Source organism: Aedes aegypti, chromosome 1 (genome assembly GCF_002204515.2).
Source record: "Aedes aegypti strain LVP_AGWG chromosome 1, AaegL5.0 Primary Assembly, whole genome shotgun sequence".
Taxonomy (NCBI): domain Eukaryota; kingdom Metazoa; phylum Arthropoda; class Insecta; order Diptera; family Culicidae; genus Aedes; species Aedes aegypti.
In genome coordinates, this window is record NC_035107.1 from 220,813,637 (window position 1) to 220,830,131 (window position 16,495).

A 16,495-nucleotide genomic window follows, 5' to 3' on the forward strand; every position below is an offset into this window, starting at 1 on the left:
TGAGAGGATTCTGAAGCAGAATCCTGAGAGGATACTGAAGTAGAATCCTGAGAGAATTCTGAAGCAGAATCCTGAGAGGATTTTAAAGCAGAATCTTAAGAGGATTCTGAAGCAGAATCTTGAGGTTTTTGAAGCAGAATCCTAAGAGAATTCTTAAGCAGAATCATTAAAGGATTCTGAAGCAGAATCCTAAGAGAATTCTGAAGCAGAATCCTAAGAGAATTTTCAAGCCAAATTCTGTGAGGACTCAGAAGCAGAATCCCTAAAAAATTCGGAACAGAATCTTGAGAGGATTCTGAAGCAAAATACTGAGAGGATTCTGAAGCAGAATCTTGAGAGGATTCTGAAGCAGAATCCTAAGAAGATCCTGAGGCAGAATCCTAAGAACCTGAATCTGAACCAGAATCCTAAGAGTATTCTGAACCAGAATCCTGAGAGGATTCTAAAGCCAACCCTTCTCCAGTAGAGAAGCTAGGTAAAATACAGGACGCTTCGATGCTTACTGGCTTTAAAATGGTTTGCTCAATTTATTAAATTTCAATCTTGCCGCTTCTTTGCGACGCCTATCCACCTATTCATTTCCATCATTTGCTTCTATAGACTCCTTTTACCTTTGAGTTGCATGACCGCTACAGCCATAAAACAAAAATAATACTTATTTATCAAGAAAATCCTTCAAGTCTCAGTCTCAGTTATTAGCTCACCAAATGGCTCGGTAGTTTAGTTGGTAAAGCGCTCGTCTGGCATACAAGAGTCCTGGGTTCAAATCCCAGCCGAGCACGAGCATAATTTCACCCATAATTTGTTAATATTTACCACGCGTAATGAGTTAATTAATTTAATAATCATGCGGATTGGAGTACCGAACTGCTCAATATAAGCTTTAATTCATACCTTCAAATCTTCCTCGAGTGTCCAGGAGTTCTTTCAAACATACTTGCAGGAGCTCATAGGCTATTTTCACAGAAATTTCGCCAATAACAATCGAATTTCTTACAGAAGTACCAACCGGATTTTTTTTTCAGAAATTTCTACAATAATTCGAGAAAGGCCCCTGGATAAATTTTTCGAGAGTTTTCATGGGGAATTAGTTTAAGTTTTTCGGGAAAAAATTCTGAACGAATCTTACGAGAAGTTTCCGGAATGATTTCTGAAAGTATCATTAGAGAGAATACTGTTTAAGCCCCCAGAGAAATTCTTAACGATAATGTCAGAGGAAATCCTAAGAAACATCTGAAGACATCTATGGAGAAATCACTGGTTTAATTCTGGTAGATGTTCTTAACGGAAATCTAGAAAAAAGTACAAGATGAATAGGCGGATCAATTTCTGAAAGACTAAGGATTTTCTTGAATTTTTTTTTTGCAAAAAAAAAACTTTGGAAGTATTCCTAATGGAATCTCTGAATTCAATGTATGAATTTATTCTTCGAAAAAAATAAGACAGCTTTCTCGAAGTTATGTTGATCGATGTTCTTAAAGGAAGTCTTTTGGAAGTCCGGAGAAGAATTACTAAATGAACTCCTGATAAAATCTTCGGAATACTTGAAATAATATGTTTGAAGTAGGTATCCTTAGTTAAATTCTCCGATGAATCCTTATGAAAACTCTTATATCTCTATTTCCTTTTGAAACATTAAAGAAATCCTGAACGACAATTTTGAAAAAATCCTGAGAAATCTCTGAAGGAGTTCCTGGCGAATTACTGATAGAACGAATCGTTGGAGGACTTAGGACTTTTTTACTTACTTCTGAAAAACAGTTATTCTTGGAATAAATCCAGGTTGAAATCTCTCGATCTACCTTGTTCGATATTATTGAAGAAATTCTTCAAGGAGTCCCAAAAAGAAAAAAAAAGAGCTTCTGATAAAATTGTCGGAATAATTTAGTTAGTTTCTGACAAATTCTTTTTTCTCTATTTCCGTTTGAAACCCCAAAGAAATCCTGAACGAGACTAGAGACATTCTTGGTTGAATTTTCGACGATGTCCTAAACGAAAATCTTGGAAGAAATCTCACGTAACTTTTTAAAATGACCTTTCTAACAATGAGATATCCTCTTCTCTCTCATTTCGTTTCGATCATAGCAGTGCAGTATTAACACCTTTGAGATTTTTTTTTGCTGTGGATCGAAAGCGCTAACGTTTCATGTAAAAAACGCAACAGAAGTGGTTAATGTGGCTCAGTTATTGAAATCTAAAGCAAATCGACAGAAGAATCATTGAATGAACTGTTGGAGGACTTAGGACTTTTTTTTAGAAATTCAGCTTAGCTTAGCTTAGACTGACTACACATATCAATGGTTGCTATTCCGTGATTGACCAAAGTCAGTGAAAATGCACAAAGAATCAACTAGAAGTTCGGCTGGGATTGGCCATAATCTTCTTCAATGTGCATAATTCAGTGCCTCTATTTATACAGGGTCAATAACGGCGCCGGCCACGTCCTTGCAGTCAGGTGGGATTGGGGGAAGGAATGTTAGTGTGTAACCTTTGCTTTTTGGAGACCGTGTTTGCCTCTGCATCTCCACAAAGGTTACTGGGAGGGATGTTTGTTAATGGGGAGGATCGTTGAGTCACAGGATTCACTTTGATAAGCGATTAGACCATGATAAACGATTATTTGTTAACATGCTTAGGAATATAATATAAATATAAATATATAAATATAAATTGACATGGAAAATTTCCAAATAGGAGTAAATAATGTCGTTACTTGAAGTGTTGAACCATTTAAAAGTTGTTGAACAAATAACTAAAAGCAACATTCATACAGCTGTTAGGACGAAAGCATGTGTAACAATATTTCACTCAAATTGAAAAAATAAATCGATTGGCTGGACCATCACATAATATTCTTATGCCGACACTTACAGTGGCGAACCATTCAAAGTGTTTTGAATAAAATGAACGTTTTGCAAGTCTATACTTCTAGCACAGACAAACAGACCGAACCATTCAAAGCTTTTTTCTAAAAATAAAGGTAGAAGGCAAGGGATTCTATACATAAAAAAAAATGATTTAGAGTTTATGCCGACACTTACAGTGACGAACCATTCATAGTTTGTTGAATAATCATATTTATGTCCCACCGTTGTAACGATTAAATGTGCGGTCATACATATTTCATAGATTAAAAAAAAAAAAAAACCTTAAACGAGCTCACCAATTGATCCTTCATCCTTGATTGAGCAGCCACAATTTTCAGCTTTATTTGAAGCATACATACTAGCTGAGAAACGCGAATCTTTTTTCGCATTTGCGCCACGCGGACCGAAAACAATTGGTCTTGATTCCGTCGTTCGCCCTGCAGGAGCATGCCATGGAATCGGAAGACCACACACTACTAACGCGAATCTCTTTTCGCATTCGCGCCACGCGGACCGAAAAAAAAACCCTTAGGACTTTTTTTTAGAAATTCATCAAAAAAAAAAAAACATTGAAGGAATTCCTAGTGGAATCTCTGAAGTAATTTGTGGAGCTATTTTTCGAAAAATTCCAGGTTTAAATGTCAAAGTTATCTTGGTTGAAAATCTTGGACGATTTTTTTAGGAAGTTCGTGAAACAAAAACTGAATGAACTCCTGATGAAATCAGAATAATCAAAAAGATTCTTAAAAATTTGTTTGGTGAAATTTTCTGATAAATCACTATGAAGCTTTAATCTCACGGTTTCGAGTGACTCCTGTTTGCTTTCTTTATTGATATATGATCTCTTTTTGGTTATTATTAGGTCATATTTTGATTGATTTTCAGGTCTGAGATCTCTGAAGTTACTATTTCTGATGAATTCGTGAAAGGAAACGTACATAAGTTCAAGAAAAATCGTGTAAAACATCTGAAAAAAAAAATCCTTCGACAGCTTCTGAATCTTTTTTTGAAGATTTGTTTAAGGGAAATATCTGGCAAAATTAGAGGAGAGTTTAAGTAGTCATGCAGAAGAAGCATTCAAGAGGAATGTCACGAAGAAAATTTAAAAAAATGTGTAAGAACTAGAAGATAAATCGAGAATAAATTTAAGGAGACACCCCTCTAGTGTATTTACAGGATAACTCTTTTCGATAAATATAAAAAAAACCGAATAAACCTATAAATAGAAACTTCTTGAAGAATCCCTCATAGGAGAAATTTCCTGAGACGATTCCTGAAGACAGCAATGGAAGTGATAATAAAGGAATTTCTGAACGAAAGTCTGGAGCTGTTCCTGGTGTAATTCTTGTGCGAATCCTTGGAGGCAATCCTGGAAATATTAATGTATGGGCAGATTTCTAAAGACATTTTTGACACATTAAAAAAATATTTGAACAGCTTCCACGGTTAAAATCCTTCCATCAGAGGCTTGAACCTCAATCATATGCTTGAAAGATTTCCATCTTATACTTGAATAGATTTTATCCGAAGCTGGAAAAAACTTATCCAATGATAAAAGGGCTTGTATCTGTCAGAAGCATGATAAATTTTCATCCAAAGCTTGAAAAGCATCCATTCGAAGCTTTTGGAATAACTTAATATTATTGAATAAAAAAAATATCTGGCACAATTAGAGGAGACTTTATATAAAAATGCATAAAAAAAGCCTTCAGGAAGAATTCCACGAAAAAAAATCAAACAAATTTCTGAAAGAATTCAAGGATAAATTCAGTAAAAATTTTAAAAGACATCTCTGGAATATTTACAGGAGAATTTTTTCGAAAGGTTTCAAAAAACAGCAAGGGAAGAATTTATGCTAACTTGTAAATTTTCCTGTGCAAGGAATTACTAGCACGCTTATTCGCCATTTAGGCTTAAATGGTGATTATACGGCTGATATAGGACAGCTGATACAGCACTATGCTATCACGCAGGGCGAATGGAAGTGCTATTCGCTTACTTGGGTAGTGTAATTCTGGTGAGAATCCTTAGAACCATTCCATGAACCTCCATGAATCATCAGTTTTTTTTTTCGGGAAAATCCACCTAAGGAAACCTCCAGAAGCACTTCCAGGAATTCCACCGAAGTTACTCGGATGTGCCTATCAGGAATTCCTCCTTCGATTTATTCCAGGAATTTATCTAAGGAATTCTTTCAGACATTCGTTCGGGGATGTATTTTCTTCAGATTTTTTTCCGAGGATTTTCTCCAGGAATTCCTCCAAAAAATGTTTTTAAAATTTTCACCAGGAATTCCTTCGTGGATTTTTTCAGGAATTCCTTCGGAGATTTCAGGCATTTTCTTTCAAAATTGCTTCGGGGATTTAAGAATATGGGGATTTCATCTGAGAATGTTTCTAGGGATATACAACAGAAATTTCTACGGGGATTTCGTCTAGGAATTCCTCCGGAAATTTGCTCCAGGCATTGAGATTTTTTCCAAGAACTATTTCGGGGATTCCCTCCCCGTCTAGAAATTCTTTTGGGATTTTACTCCAGGGAAAATTTGCTCCAGGAATTCCTCCGGCGAATTCTCCCAGGAATGCCTCTTAAGATCCAAGAATTTCTCATGGGATTTCTACCAGAAATCACTTCGTGGATATCCTCCAGAAATTTATGCAGGGATTTCTTACAGTAATTCATATTATATTCTCTCCAGGGATTCTTTCCGGGATTTACTCCAGAAATTCGTTCGGAGATTTCACCCAGGAATTTTTTCTTAAGATTTCCACCAGGAATTTTTCCAAAAAATTCCTCCGGGGATTTCCCTCTGTAAATTTTCATGGAATTTCCACCCGGAATATCTGTGAAGATTTCTTACAAAAATTATCCGGAATTCCCTCCAGGAGTTCTACCGGAAATTTGCTCCATAAATTTATCCGGGGATATCCTTTAGGAATTCCTCTAAAGATTTCCACCCAAAAAATCTCCAGGTGATTCTCCGGGGTTCCTCCAGGATTTTCTTAGTGCCTCCAGATTTTTTACAGGAATATCTTACAGCAATTACTTCGGGATTCCATCCAGCAATTCCTCCGGGCATTTGCTCCAGGAATTTATCAAGAGATTTCCTTCAGAAATTCCTCCAGTGACACCCTCAATGATCTTCTTCAGAGTCCCTCTAGAAATTCCTTAGAAGTTCCTTCACGAATTCTTTTAGAATTTTTGCTAAGAGTTCCTTATGGGCACATCAGGAATTCCTTTAGAATTCCTCCGAAAATTCTACCGTTCTTACCACGAAAATCCCTTCGGAATTTCACCGGGTATTAGATAGATCCATAGATCCTGCAGAAATTCTTTGGAGTTGCTGCAGAAATTTCTTTGAATATGCTCCAGGACTTTCTTCAAAGTTCCGCCGAGATGTCCTCCATAGTTCCTTCAGGAATTTCTCCAGAGCTTCTTGGAAAAATATTCAGCAGTTCCTGAAACAAATCCTTCGAAGCTCCCCAGGATTTTTTTGAAGGTCCTCCATGATTTTTTTCAGAGTTCCACATGGATTTTCTTTGGAGTTCCTACGGAAATTCCTTTGGAGCCGGTATTTTTTTTCTAATATCCGCCATTGTTACTCCAGGTATGTTACCGGAGTTTCTCCAGAAATTCTTAAGAGCTCCTCCAGTAGTTCCTCAGAAATACTCTGGAGTCTCCTGGGAATTTTTCTGGAGTTACTCCGAGAACTTTCCTAGATCCTCCGAGAAATCCTCCAGAGTTTCTATGGGAGTTTCTCAAGAGTTCTAGAATTTCTCTGGAATTCTTTCAAAGCTCCTCCTAGAATCCCTCCGGAGTTCCCCAATTCAGTTCTTTCCTAAATTCTCGTGGATTTCATCCAGCAATTCCTCGGAAGTTCCTCGCGAGTTCAACCGAGAATTGCTCCGAATTTATTCCATAAATTTTTCCACAGCAGCAACTCTTAAACCTATCAGTAAATATCAGGGGGAAAATTCTAGCTTCTGCCAATAAAGTTTATAATTTTGCTGGTTCAATATTATTTTTTGTTGATCACATTGGGAATGGATAGAGAAAAATACAACAACCGGCGCATGTGCGTGCGGTTTGGTCTAGTTTTACTGGTCTATATAATTTTGACAGGTTCATTTTTTATATAAATTTGAACCAACAAATGGACCACCGGTGAAGTAGCCCTTAGAGATAATAGAAAATTTATTCTTTTGTGGCTTAATAGTCGTTTTTGAGATGAAGCTATGAATTTGGGGTAAAAATTTTACAATTCCTGCCTTTTTGGAGTCCAAAGATATTTGTTGTAGGGGTGTAACTCTATCCTTTTAATTAATATCAATATTTGTCACTTTCCAATAGCACGAACTTCTCTCGAATGCCATAAGCTTTAAAAACTCTCAAACAATAACCAATCCAAGACAAACACAATCAGAATCCAACCAACTCAATCAATTTCCTCTGTTAATCATTCCTCAGTGCAATTTACCCGAAAACTTTTCCACTGCACTCTCAACCCCCTCAATCAAAGAGTTTCAGATTTCCACACCCGTCGTCGTAATCGATCGATTCGTCGAAAAAACTCAATTATCGCACAACTGTAACAGCAGCAGCGCCCGCTATCGACACCTCTTATCTTTGGCTCAATATCGCAAGCTCTTTGTCACCATCACTGTCATCGTCGTCACCTTCTTTCTTCTAAAATGTTAGCGCGAATGATTACGTCGCGTCGTCCTCGGCGCTTGATTTTGATTAAAAGTTACCGAGACGACACTAGTTTTCCTTTCTGTCGTTCGATATTGGTAATTAAAATCCCGAAGAAAGCGGCGCCCGATTGAGATTGTTATCTTTATGGACTATGCTGTCGGTGAAAGCATAACTGTCCCATACCATCGCTCATTTCATCATCAGGTGGCCTTATTGCACGAAATACCGTTATGTACAACAATGCCTGCAGAAGGCGCTTGTATGAAACGTCAAACATGAAGGAAAACGATACGTGCGCCTCTGGTTGTGAGATATGGAACCTTGGAAATTGTTAATGATCGTTTAAAGCGTGGAAAGCTCCTCAGTGTTACGTCTGGTTGTCTGTGGTATTGGACTTCACCAACTTTTTCAAACAAAGTGTGTTAATTTTTATATGCGTAGTGAAGCATATGAATAAAAAGTGAAAAATGCTCAAAAATCCATATGGGACAGCTTTGCTTTTATAGGCGACAATGGTCGAGGTGCAAAAAAGGAACTTGAAAATTGCCACTTACTTGTAGATGTTCTTCGGGTCCATCATGCTCATCATAAGCTGGCCGGCGTTGAGGGCGCTCAGCCCGGAAGAACCCGGCTTGGCGCTCAGATCCAGTGGCTGTTCACCACCTGGTCCGACTGCCACCGCCGCACCTCCCTCTGCTGCCTTTTCCGCTGAACTGACCGCCGTTGGATCCGTGGCCGTCGCTCCGATGGCCCCCGATGGGGACATTTGCTGCTGCAACTGACTGTACCAGAGAGCTGTGGAAGAGGGAAACGGAACAACCATGGTTGAGGTTAGTTTGTGAGAGGATTGTTTACAGAATCATGAAAGGATTTTTTTTTAATCCTGAGATGATTTTCCACAGAATTCTGGGAAGATTGGCCACAGAATCCTGAGAGGATTTTCATTGAGTTCTAAATGCATTTTCCACAGAATATTAAGAGGATTCTCCACCGACTCTTGAGAGGCTTCTCCACAGAACTCTTAATAAAAATTCATAGTCTCCTGAGAGGATTCTTCAAAGAATTCTGAGACGATTCTCCACATAATCCTGAGAGGATTTTCTTGAGAATCACAACAAGATTCTCTACAAAATCCTGAGAGGATTCTGCATTCGACTTGTCATAAAACTGCGAGTATCATCTATTGCTGTCATAAAACAATTTAAAAAAAAAATCAAATATAACCAAACAGCACTTACGGTAAAGCTGCGCCAATCCCGGTGGAAGGGATGTCATCGCCGCGAACTGCGATGCCATAGTTTGGAGCGAAGCCATCGTCGGCGAACCGCCTGAGCTTGGACCACTCGAACTTCGCAGCAGTGCTGCCAGCGATTTAGATCCCGGGAGCCCTCCTGCCCGCCCGGCGGCAATTGCCGCCCGTAGATCGGACTCGCTGCTGTCACTCGATTCGCAATCGCTGTCGTTGAGAACCTGTGAAATTGAAAAAAAAAAAAAAAAAATAGTGATGATAGGGTTCTGATTTAGCAGGACATGACCTGACTTCCAGCTATTTTCGACAAAAACTCACCTCAGTTTTGGGAACGACTCGCTGCGTTGTCACGCCAACTCCGCCACCGGGCAGAACAGGGTTGCCAGATTCGGGCACCAGTTCGCCGGCTTCGTTCACCGTCAGCAGCTTTCCGTCGACGCAGAAGTAGCACTTGTCCTGTGGTTTCCAGTCGACCGGCGTCGGAGGCTGCGACGGATGGTTCTGGTGATGGTGATGGTGCTGGTGTTGGTGATGATGTTGGTGCCTCTGCTGTTTGCTACTACTGTTTTCCCCAACCAGAGAGGGATTGGCAGCACTGGTGCCGTCGGTTTCGGCACCACCGCTTGAAATATTATTATTGTTGTTGTTGGTTGCACTGTTGTTGTTGTTGATGATGATTTTGCTGTTTAGCAAGTTGTTACAATTTTCTTGCTTAATTAGTTTACTTTGTTGCTCCGGTGTTGCTGATGAATTGTTTTGATTTTCTGGAATATTTCGAGAGATGAGAGGGGAAGATTTAGAACGATTTGATCGCGAGGTTCTTTTTTAATAATGAGACTTCAGGAAATTAAAACAGTTTAAAACTTGTATCAAAACAGGTTTAACAAAGAATCTACAAGATGTTCCACAAAATTTGTATGATAAATCTCATATCACTTCTCCCTCTCAACATGTCTACTTGAATGTTTTAAATAAAGAGCTTTTGGTTTATGTGGGAATATTATGAGTTGAGTTTTTGAAGCACTAGGAGAAATTCTTCCATCCATGTCAGATGTGAAAATATTGTATAATATTGGTCCCAAAATGCTGCCTTGAGGAATACCAGCTCTTACAGGAAGTCTTTCAGACCTGTAGTTCTGATAAATACTTCTTCCTCTTTAATCTGGCGTAACGTATCAACAAGAAATTCTGATCCGCAATCCATGATATTCAACAGCAAAGAAAGCTTTCTACTTATTTTGTGTATGAAAAATATCAAAATAAACCTTATGTTCGCGTTGAAAATCGCGTTGGTCAATATAGACCGCCAGAACTGGTCTCGACTATGGGTGGCTACTTTGGGAATACCCTGGCCGAATTATGGTATGTATTAAAACTGTTAGAAAACATATTTTTATGATGGATTTGTATTTCTTGAATCCATTGGGACGATTAAACTGATGCAGCTCTATCATATGAATGTGTTCTACGCAACACAAAATGTTCCATGCCAATTTGAACTTTTAAACGGTGTATAATTATTGCGCTACGGACAAAACCGATGTTCTTACTCCATGCTACATATATGAAATTGAGGAGATTATCAACTCGTTAAGGGGATTTTTACCTGTGACGATTCCAAACAGAATCCTGTGAGGATTCCGGACATAATCCTGGCAGGATACTCTATAGAATACTAATAGAATACCGAAGAGAATCCTTGGGAGATGTATTCACAAAGACATAATGAAAGTGTGAAATCTGTTTGTCTATTTGCTATTTATTTTATCAAAACTATAGGTAAACTAGCTTGCCCAACGCAATTAGACACGATTCAAGGAAATTGGGAAGCACACACCTTTGGAAAGTAATAATTGAAGATTAATAATATCTATAGACACAAATATTCTTTTCCCAATAAATTATCAGACCGAAAGATACAGTTCAATTTTTATGCCATGTTATTCTATGACTTTCGTGACCAAAAAATCATTAAAGTATTGTTTGCAGTTTCGCAACAAACGCAAAAAATAAGTACTCTCTCAATCTCGAGCGCTTTTCAATCAGTTCTAATGAGCGTTCTCTCTTTATTATGTTTCTGTGAACTAAACTGTGAATCATTTTCCTAGAATCTTTGGTTCAAATCCGTGGGGCAATTATAACCGAAAGACAAGACATCGAAGGTTCATGTCGTTTACTTGCCGAATCATACATACCTGTCCAAATAGTTTAAAAACTGGTTTAAAAGAGAACGTTGATTTCAAGCAAATCTATATATAGGGGTACTAGAGAAAATTTGACGTCATTTGCTTTTCACTCTCCGATTGGCTCGCATCTCAGCAGGCAACAGATCGGCTTGCTCTGACCGGGCGTGCTTCGCAGGCACAGACATCGCTAGCGAAGGACGCCCTCGTTTGTCTTGCTTCGCTCAAATCAAACTGTCGAGCAAACGACATTCAGTTTTCGCTCGCAGTTGTTTTGCCTCTCTCGCAACAGCAATGTTGTCAAAAACAGAGAGACACGCAGCATCGAATGTCCGTGGAATAAGGCAAATTTGGGTTTTTCAAGTTAACCCAAATTTAACGTTCAACGCTCCGTCATCGTAATCATCGCCATCATCGAAACTTCAAAAGCAGTTTTTCTGTTCAAAACTAAAAGTTATTCAATTGAAATGTGTTCACTGTGTTTCGGTTGGAGAATAGAATACAGTGAACACATTTTACTGTAAATTTTCCTGATTTTGAACGAAAAACTGCTTTTGAAAATTCTGAAATCAATGACGGATCCTGCCCCTTAAGTTGTTGTAACCCACTACGAAAACTTCGAAAGCTAACGCTGGGTAGAAAACACTTGTTTTTTCATACGAATATTAAGGATTTATTCACAAATTTCATAACGTTGATAATGGTCATTTTTCACACCCACCCTCCGCCATGTAACGCTTGTTTGTATGAATGGTCTACAAATTCTGTATGTACTTTTCATTATGGTACAATCCAACTTGGTGTTTTTTTTTTCGAACAAAATTAGTTGGCCCGTTAGTGAGGCTCAAAGGAAGATATATTGCAACCTTATATGAACTCAATTTTGACGTGTACAGGGTGTCCGCAAATTACCCGAACAGCAAAATATTGAAAAGATGATGTCGCATTGAAAACCATGAAAAATCAATGTCCATGTAACTTTTATAATACATCTTTATGCTGACGCAAAATACAACTTTAAATAATTTCGAATTAATTGCTTGTTACTGAGAAAGCCAAATTTATTTTTTTAGGGCGATTTTCCTGAGGGCCGCTAGTCATACTGGAGATGTGTTATCCCTTAAATCTAAAAGAGATGAATCCAAATGTCCTATTATTATTTGAAGTAACCTACAGTTCAGTGGTTTCAAGTTAGACTGGAAATAGAAAATTATACGGTTCAAATTCAATGAGTTCTATGGACATTTCTCTTCCGTCATAAAGCTCGAAAAACAGCACTTTTTAAGACACCCCAACACATTTGACTTGGTTTTACAAATATTTGAATTCTGAAATGTGTCAAACTTACTTCTTAAGAATATAATAAGCTAATGGTTAAAACCATGCAAGAATATTGAATTAATCAGGCTTGATTGTATAGAGATATGTCTTCAAAGTTTGTACGGATAATTTGCGGACACCCTGTAATTACATTGTTTTATTTATTGCTGTCAGTTTCTTGAAAATTGAAAAAAATGGCGTCATCAGAAAAGCAACTTCGGAATCGTATAGTCCACGGTAAGTCGTGTGATTAAACGTTACTACGAAACTCTGAGCATCTTTTGGAAAGAGAAATGCTATCATAATGGATATTCTATTGGTCAAAAAGTTTAGTCTGTCCAAGTATTTCGTTCAGAGATCTAAGCACCGGGAGGGACTGCATACGTGCAAAGTACAGAAGGCTCCAAATTATGACGAACGACAAAATATGGTGTGACAGTAACGGGCTCGAAAACTGGACACCTAAAAGCTGACGAAGTCAGGTTTTCTCATCATGGATGATAATGCTTACGTCAAGAAGGGTTTTCGGGTGTTCTTCATAGCGCAGCGCATGTTTGATGTTCCGGAGGAAGTTAAGGCTCCCCCAAATCTACGCGATTTTTTACGGCGACAGCGACAAAAAATCGCCGCGATTTCGTTGTTGTGTCGCTGCAAGCACTTTTATATGGAACCATCTAGACTGACGAGACGTAAATCTCTGCGAAATCGCAGTGCATGCAGCAAAACATCAGCGAAATTGTGGCGATTGTTTGTCGCTTTTCCAATAAATAGTCACTTTGATCAGGGGGAGCCTTAATGCTACGTTCAGACTAGGGGGCTCTGCACAAAAATGTACCTCTCCATTTCACTCTTCCATGAAATTTGTAAACAACAAGGCCAGTAAAAGTCAAAATCCCATATAAAATCGAAACAGTGCAGAGGCCTAGAGCTGATATTACGCTAAGACAAGACAGGACAGGTCAAAGTACAAATATGAAACCAATCGCCTGTCAAAACAGACCGAATCTATGACAAAAGGTCGAAAGACAAAAGGTCGAAAGGACAGAAGGTCAATAGACAAAAGATCGAAAAGACAAAAGGTCGAAGAACAAAAGAGATGGGACAAATAGTCGAAAATCTTTTTTCAAAGAAGGATATATTTTCCACCATGCAAATCGTTTTCGACCTTTTGTTCTTTCGACCTTTTGTCTTTCGACCTTTTGTCGTTTGGGCCTTTTGTCTTTCGACCTTTTGTCCATAAACCGCTCCTACAATGTTAAAATAAATAAAAAATACGTAATTGAGACCAATATAATGAAAAATTGTGTCAATTCTCTCTAAAATATCGTCGGTTTTGAATTAAAACCCGTTTTTTTTATTAAACATGGCATTCTCTTTTGCACTAAAATAATGAAGCGTACAAGAAACGATCTGCTCATGTGGTAAACGGAGTGTGCGTTTTGTGACTACCGGGACTGTAAACTGGAAGGTCTACCTCAAGAAGTGTTTATAGAAACGCCTGCTTCATCTTTTGAAGCTACACGAGGACCTTTCCATCTTCTGGCCGGATCTAGCTTCGTGGCACTATTCAAATGTTGTCCTGGAGTGGTATGAAGCCAATGAAGTCATTTTTGTATCCACGGACATAAACCTCCTCCCCCCAACGCAACGAAACTAAGGCCCATTGAAAAACACTGTTATAGTGTTAATATAATACCCATATTGTATGGGTTTCCAACGGTTTTTTCAAACCAGGGGTCGCCATCTTGGATTCCAAAATGGCGTCGGACATCGATTTTCGTCATCCCCTCATCGTGCCCGTTCCGAAAATACCCATATTGTATGGGTTTCCAACGGTTTTCCCCAACCGGAGGTCAATAATTTCCCACAGAATTGTCAAAACTCAATTTACGCACTGCGTAAAAAAGTGACTTAAATTGAGTTTACTTTGTAAAAAAGTGACTTTAATTGAGGTAGCGTATAAAAAGACTTCGTAAATTGAGGTTTTAGTGTAATTTCCACCGTTTCGTTCAGTAAACCAAATATGTCATTCGTGATCGAGTGTAGTTATATGATAACGAGATGAAATAACAAGTCATCATCGATGCAGAAATCAGTTTTTTTGACAAATAATATGGCTGCGTGCTTTTAAAGCATGTAAGTGAAAGTGTGCTGCTCGAAATACAATAATTGTTTGTTAACAGCTAATGGTTCGGATTCTATCAAAATTCTCATCAAATGAAAAAAAAAAAAATCTCGAGTTCAGTGTCATAAGGGCGTAACTGCTGTAACCGATTTCTCTTAATCGATTTTCTCTTTAGCTAATTACTTGGCCGGGTCGACTATTATTTTTGATTCAATAGAAAGAACTCATCGTCCTTCGTCATCTTGCATAATAGATTGCTTTGAAAATAAATTCAGTCGATGGACAATGATGAGAGTGTGACGTCTATTTTTCTGTGGTTCATCTGTCCAGGATTGACAAACTCCTGTGCGATGCAAAAATGAGGCGATTTCGAGGTTTTTTTTGAGGAGTAAAAATTGAGATCACGAATCCTCAAACAATGCGAGAGAGTGTATCAAAGCGCGAGGATTTTCCCTTACACTCCTTTTCTCTTGCTTCTATGCTCTCCCTTACTCACACTTTAGAACTCTTGAATGACCCGTGCGAACAAAACAGGCCTTGTGGAGTTGTGATGACACTCTTTTTATTATAGAATTTTCACCCTTTGTGTTTTATGCCGCATCGTCCTCGCTAAGTTTTCGTTGCCTTTTTGTTTGGTATTTTTTCGCTTCCTCACAAAGAGTCAAAGACAGCATGATTTTCTAGACTAGAGCAGGCTACCGAACTCTGGTGATGTTGAGGAGTATTATCAAGCCTGGCTGTTCCTGTTTTCAACCTAGTACATCATTAAATAGCCAGGATTCAGATAATGTTTTTGCTGTTCAGCTTTCATGACAACGCTTAACCCGTATTCGCGCAGCAAATTGGAAAAGGTCGAATCGTTTTAAGTTCGAATGGAGCCGTCTAGATGTATATTTTTTCAATCATCATTGGAATTTTTGGAGTTATTCCATAAACTTTTATCGAACAAATTGATATAAATCTGACTATTTCATATTTTTGATTATATAAGAACCGGCCCAAAATAGATCAATTTAATGTTTTTTTTTAACTGGAAACTTTAGGCATTAAACATTATTATTATTAAAAAAATAGCTCAGACCTGATCGTACAATATCATTTGGTCGGTGTCCAGACAGACCGGACTACATGATATTTTGACTTCGTAAAGATAAGCCGAGAACTCAAATAATTCTGATCTTTTCAATGCACGTTTGATACAGATGTTTCATCAAATAGATAGGATCCTATATAACGACAAATAATGCTAACATTTTGCTAATCCGAATGCTTGGAGTACGTTTTACAGGGTGTCTACTACCTGGAAAAACCTGGAATTCTCAGGGAATTTTATTCAACCTGGAAAAACCTGGAATTCTCAGGGAATTTCGGCTACACTCAGGGAAATTATTTTGAAACAGTAATAGATAGTAGAATATTTCTAATTATTCAGTATAAAACATGTTTAGACAAGGACTTAAGGTTGCCAAATTAGTAAAGGCAAGTACAGTTTCAGTTGGGTCTCGTTAATGAGCAGTTGATAAGTTGAAAACTTGAAAAAAAAAATACAAAATTGTTTTTTTTTTGGATATTATACAAAATAAATAAGCACCTGGTGCAAAATTCTAGAGACTCCAGAGAAACCTACAAAACCTATTAGGCGACTATTCCACAAGTTCTTAATGATATTTTTCTCAGATCTTCAGACTGCTTCAGGATTTCTAGTAATTTCTCCAATGATTTCTTTTTGAATACCTTCATAAATTTCTTCAGGATGCTACCAGCGATTTTTCAATGGATGCTTAGAGAAATTTCTTTAGGATTTGGTCCAAAAATCTTAGAGCGCTCTAACGCTTCCACAAAAGTTTATTCGTTTCAACACTTTTCCACAAAAACCTACAATAATTCCCAAGCCGAATTTTTCATTTATTCCAGGCATTTTCGTAAGGATTTTTTCAAATATTTATCCTCGATTACTTTCAGGAATTGCTCAAAAAATTCTTCAGGCATTATTCGATGATGTCTATTATAAACTTTTCAAAGAACTCCTCGATAATTTTTTTCTTGGATTTCTCAT

At 37.9% G+C, this 16,495-nt stretch overlaps 1 protein-coding gene and 1 non-coding gene across 3 annotated transcripts in view; one reads left to right on the forward strand and one right to left on the reverse strand.

Annotated features, from left to right (window-relative positions):
• LOC5565069 (mushroom body large-type Kenyon cell-specific protein 1) overlaps positions 1-16,495 on the reverse strand; it is a 602,053-nt gene that overhangs the window by 62,335 nt on the left and 523,223 nt on the right. For both annotated transcript variants that reach the window (XM_021857635.1, XM_021857636.1), the window contains 3 exons: positions 9,130-9,575; positions 8,801-9,032; positions 8,117-8,357 (listed from right to left, as the gene is read on the reverse strand). In XM_021857635.1, the coding sequence (XP_021713327.1) occupies positions 8,117-8,357; positions 8,801-9,032; positions 9,130-9,575 (919 nt within the window). The remainder of the gene's footprint in view (positions 1-8,116; positions 8,358-8,800; positions 9,033-9,129; positions 9,576-16,495) is intronic.
• Positions 710-781, forward strand: Trnaa-ggc. The gene has a single exon. It is a non-coding gene; the product is annotated as a tRNA-Ala (tRNA).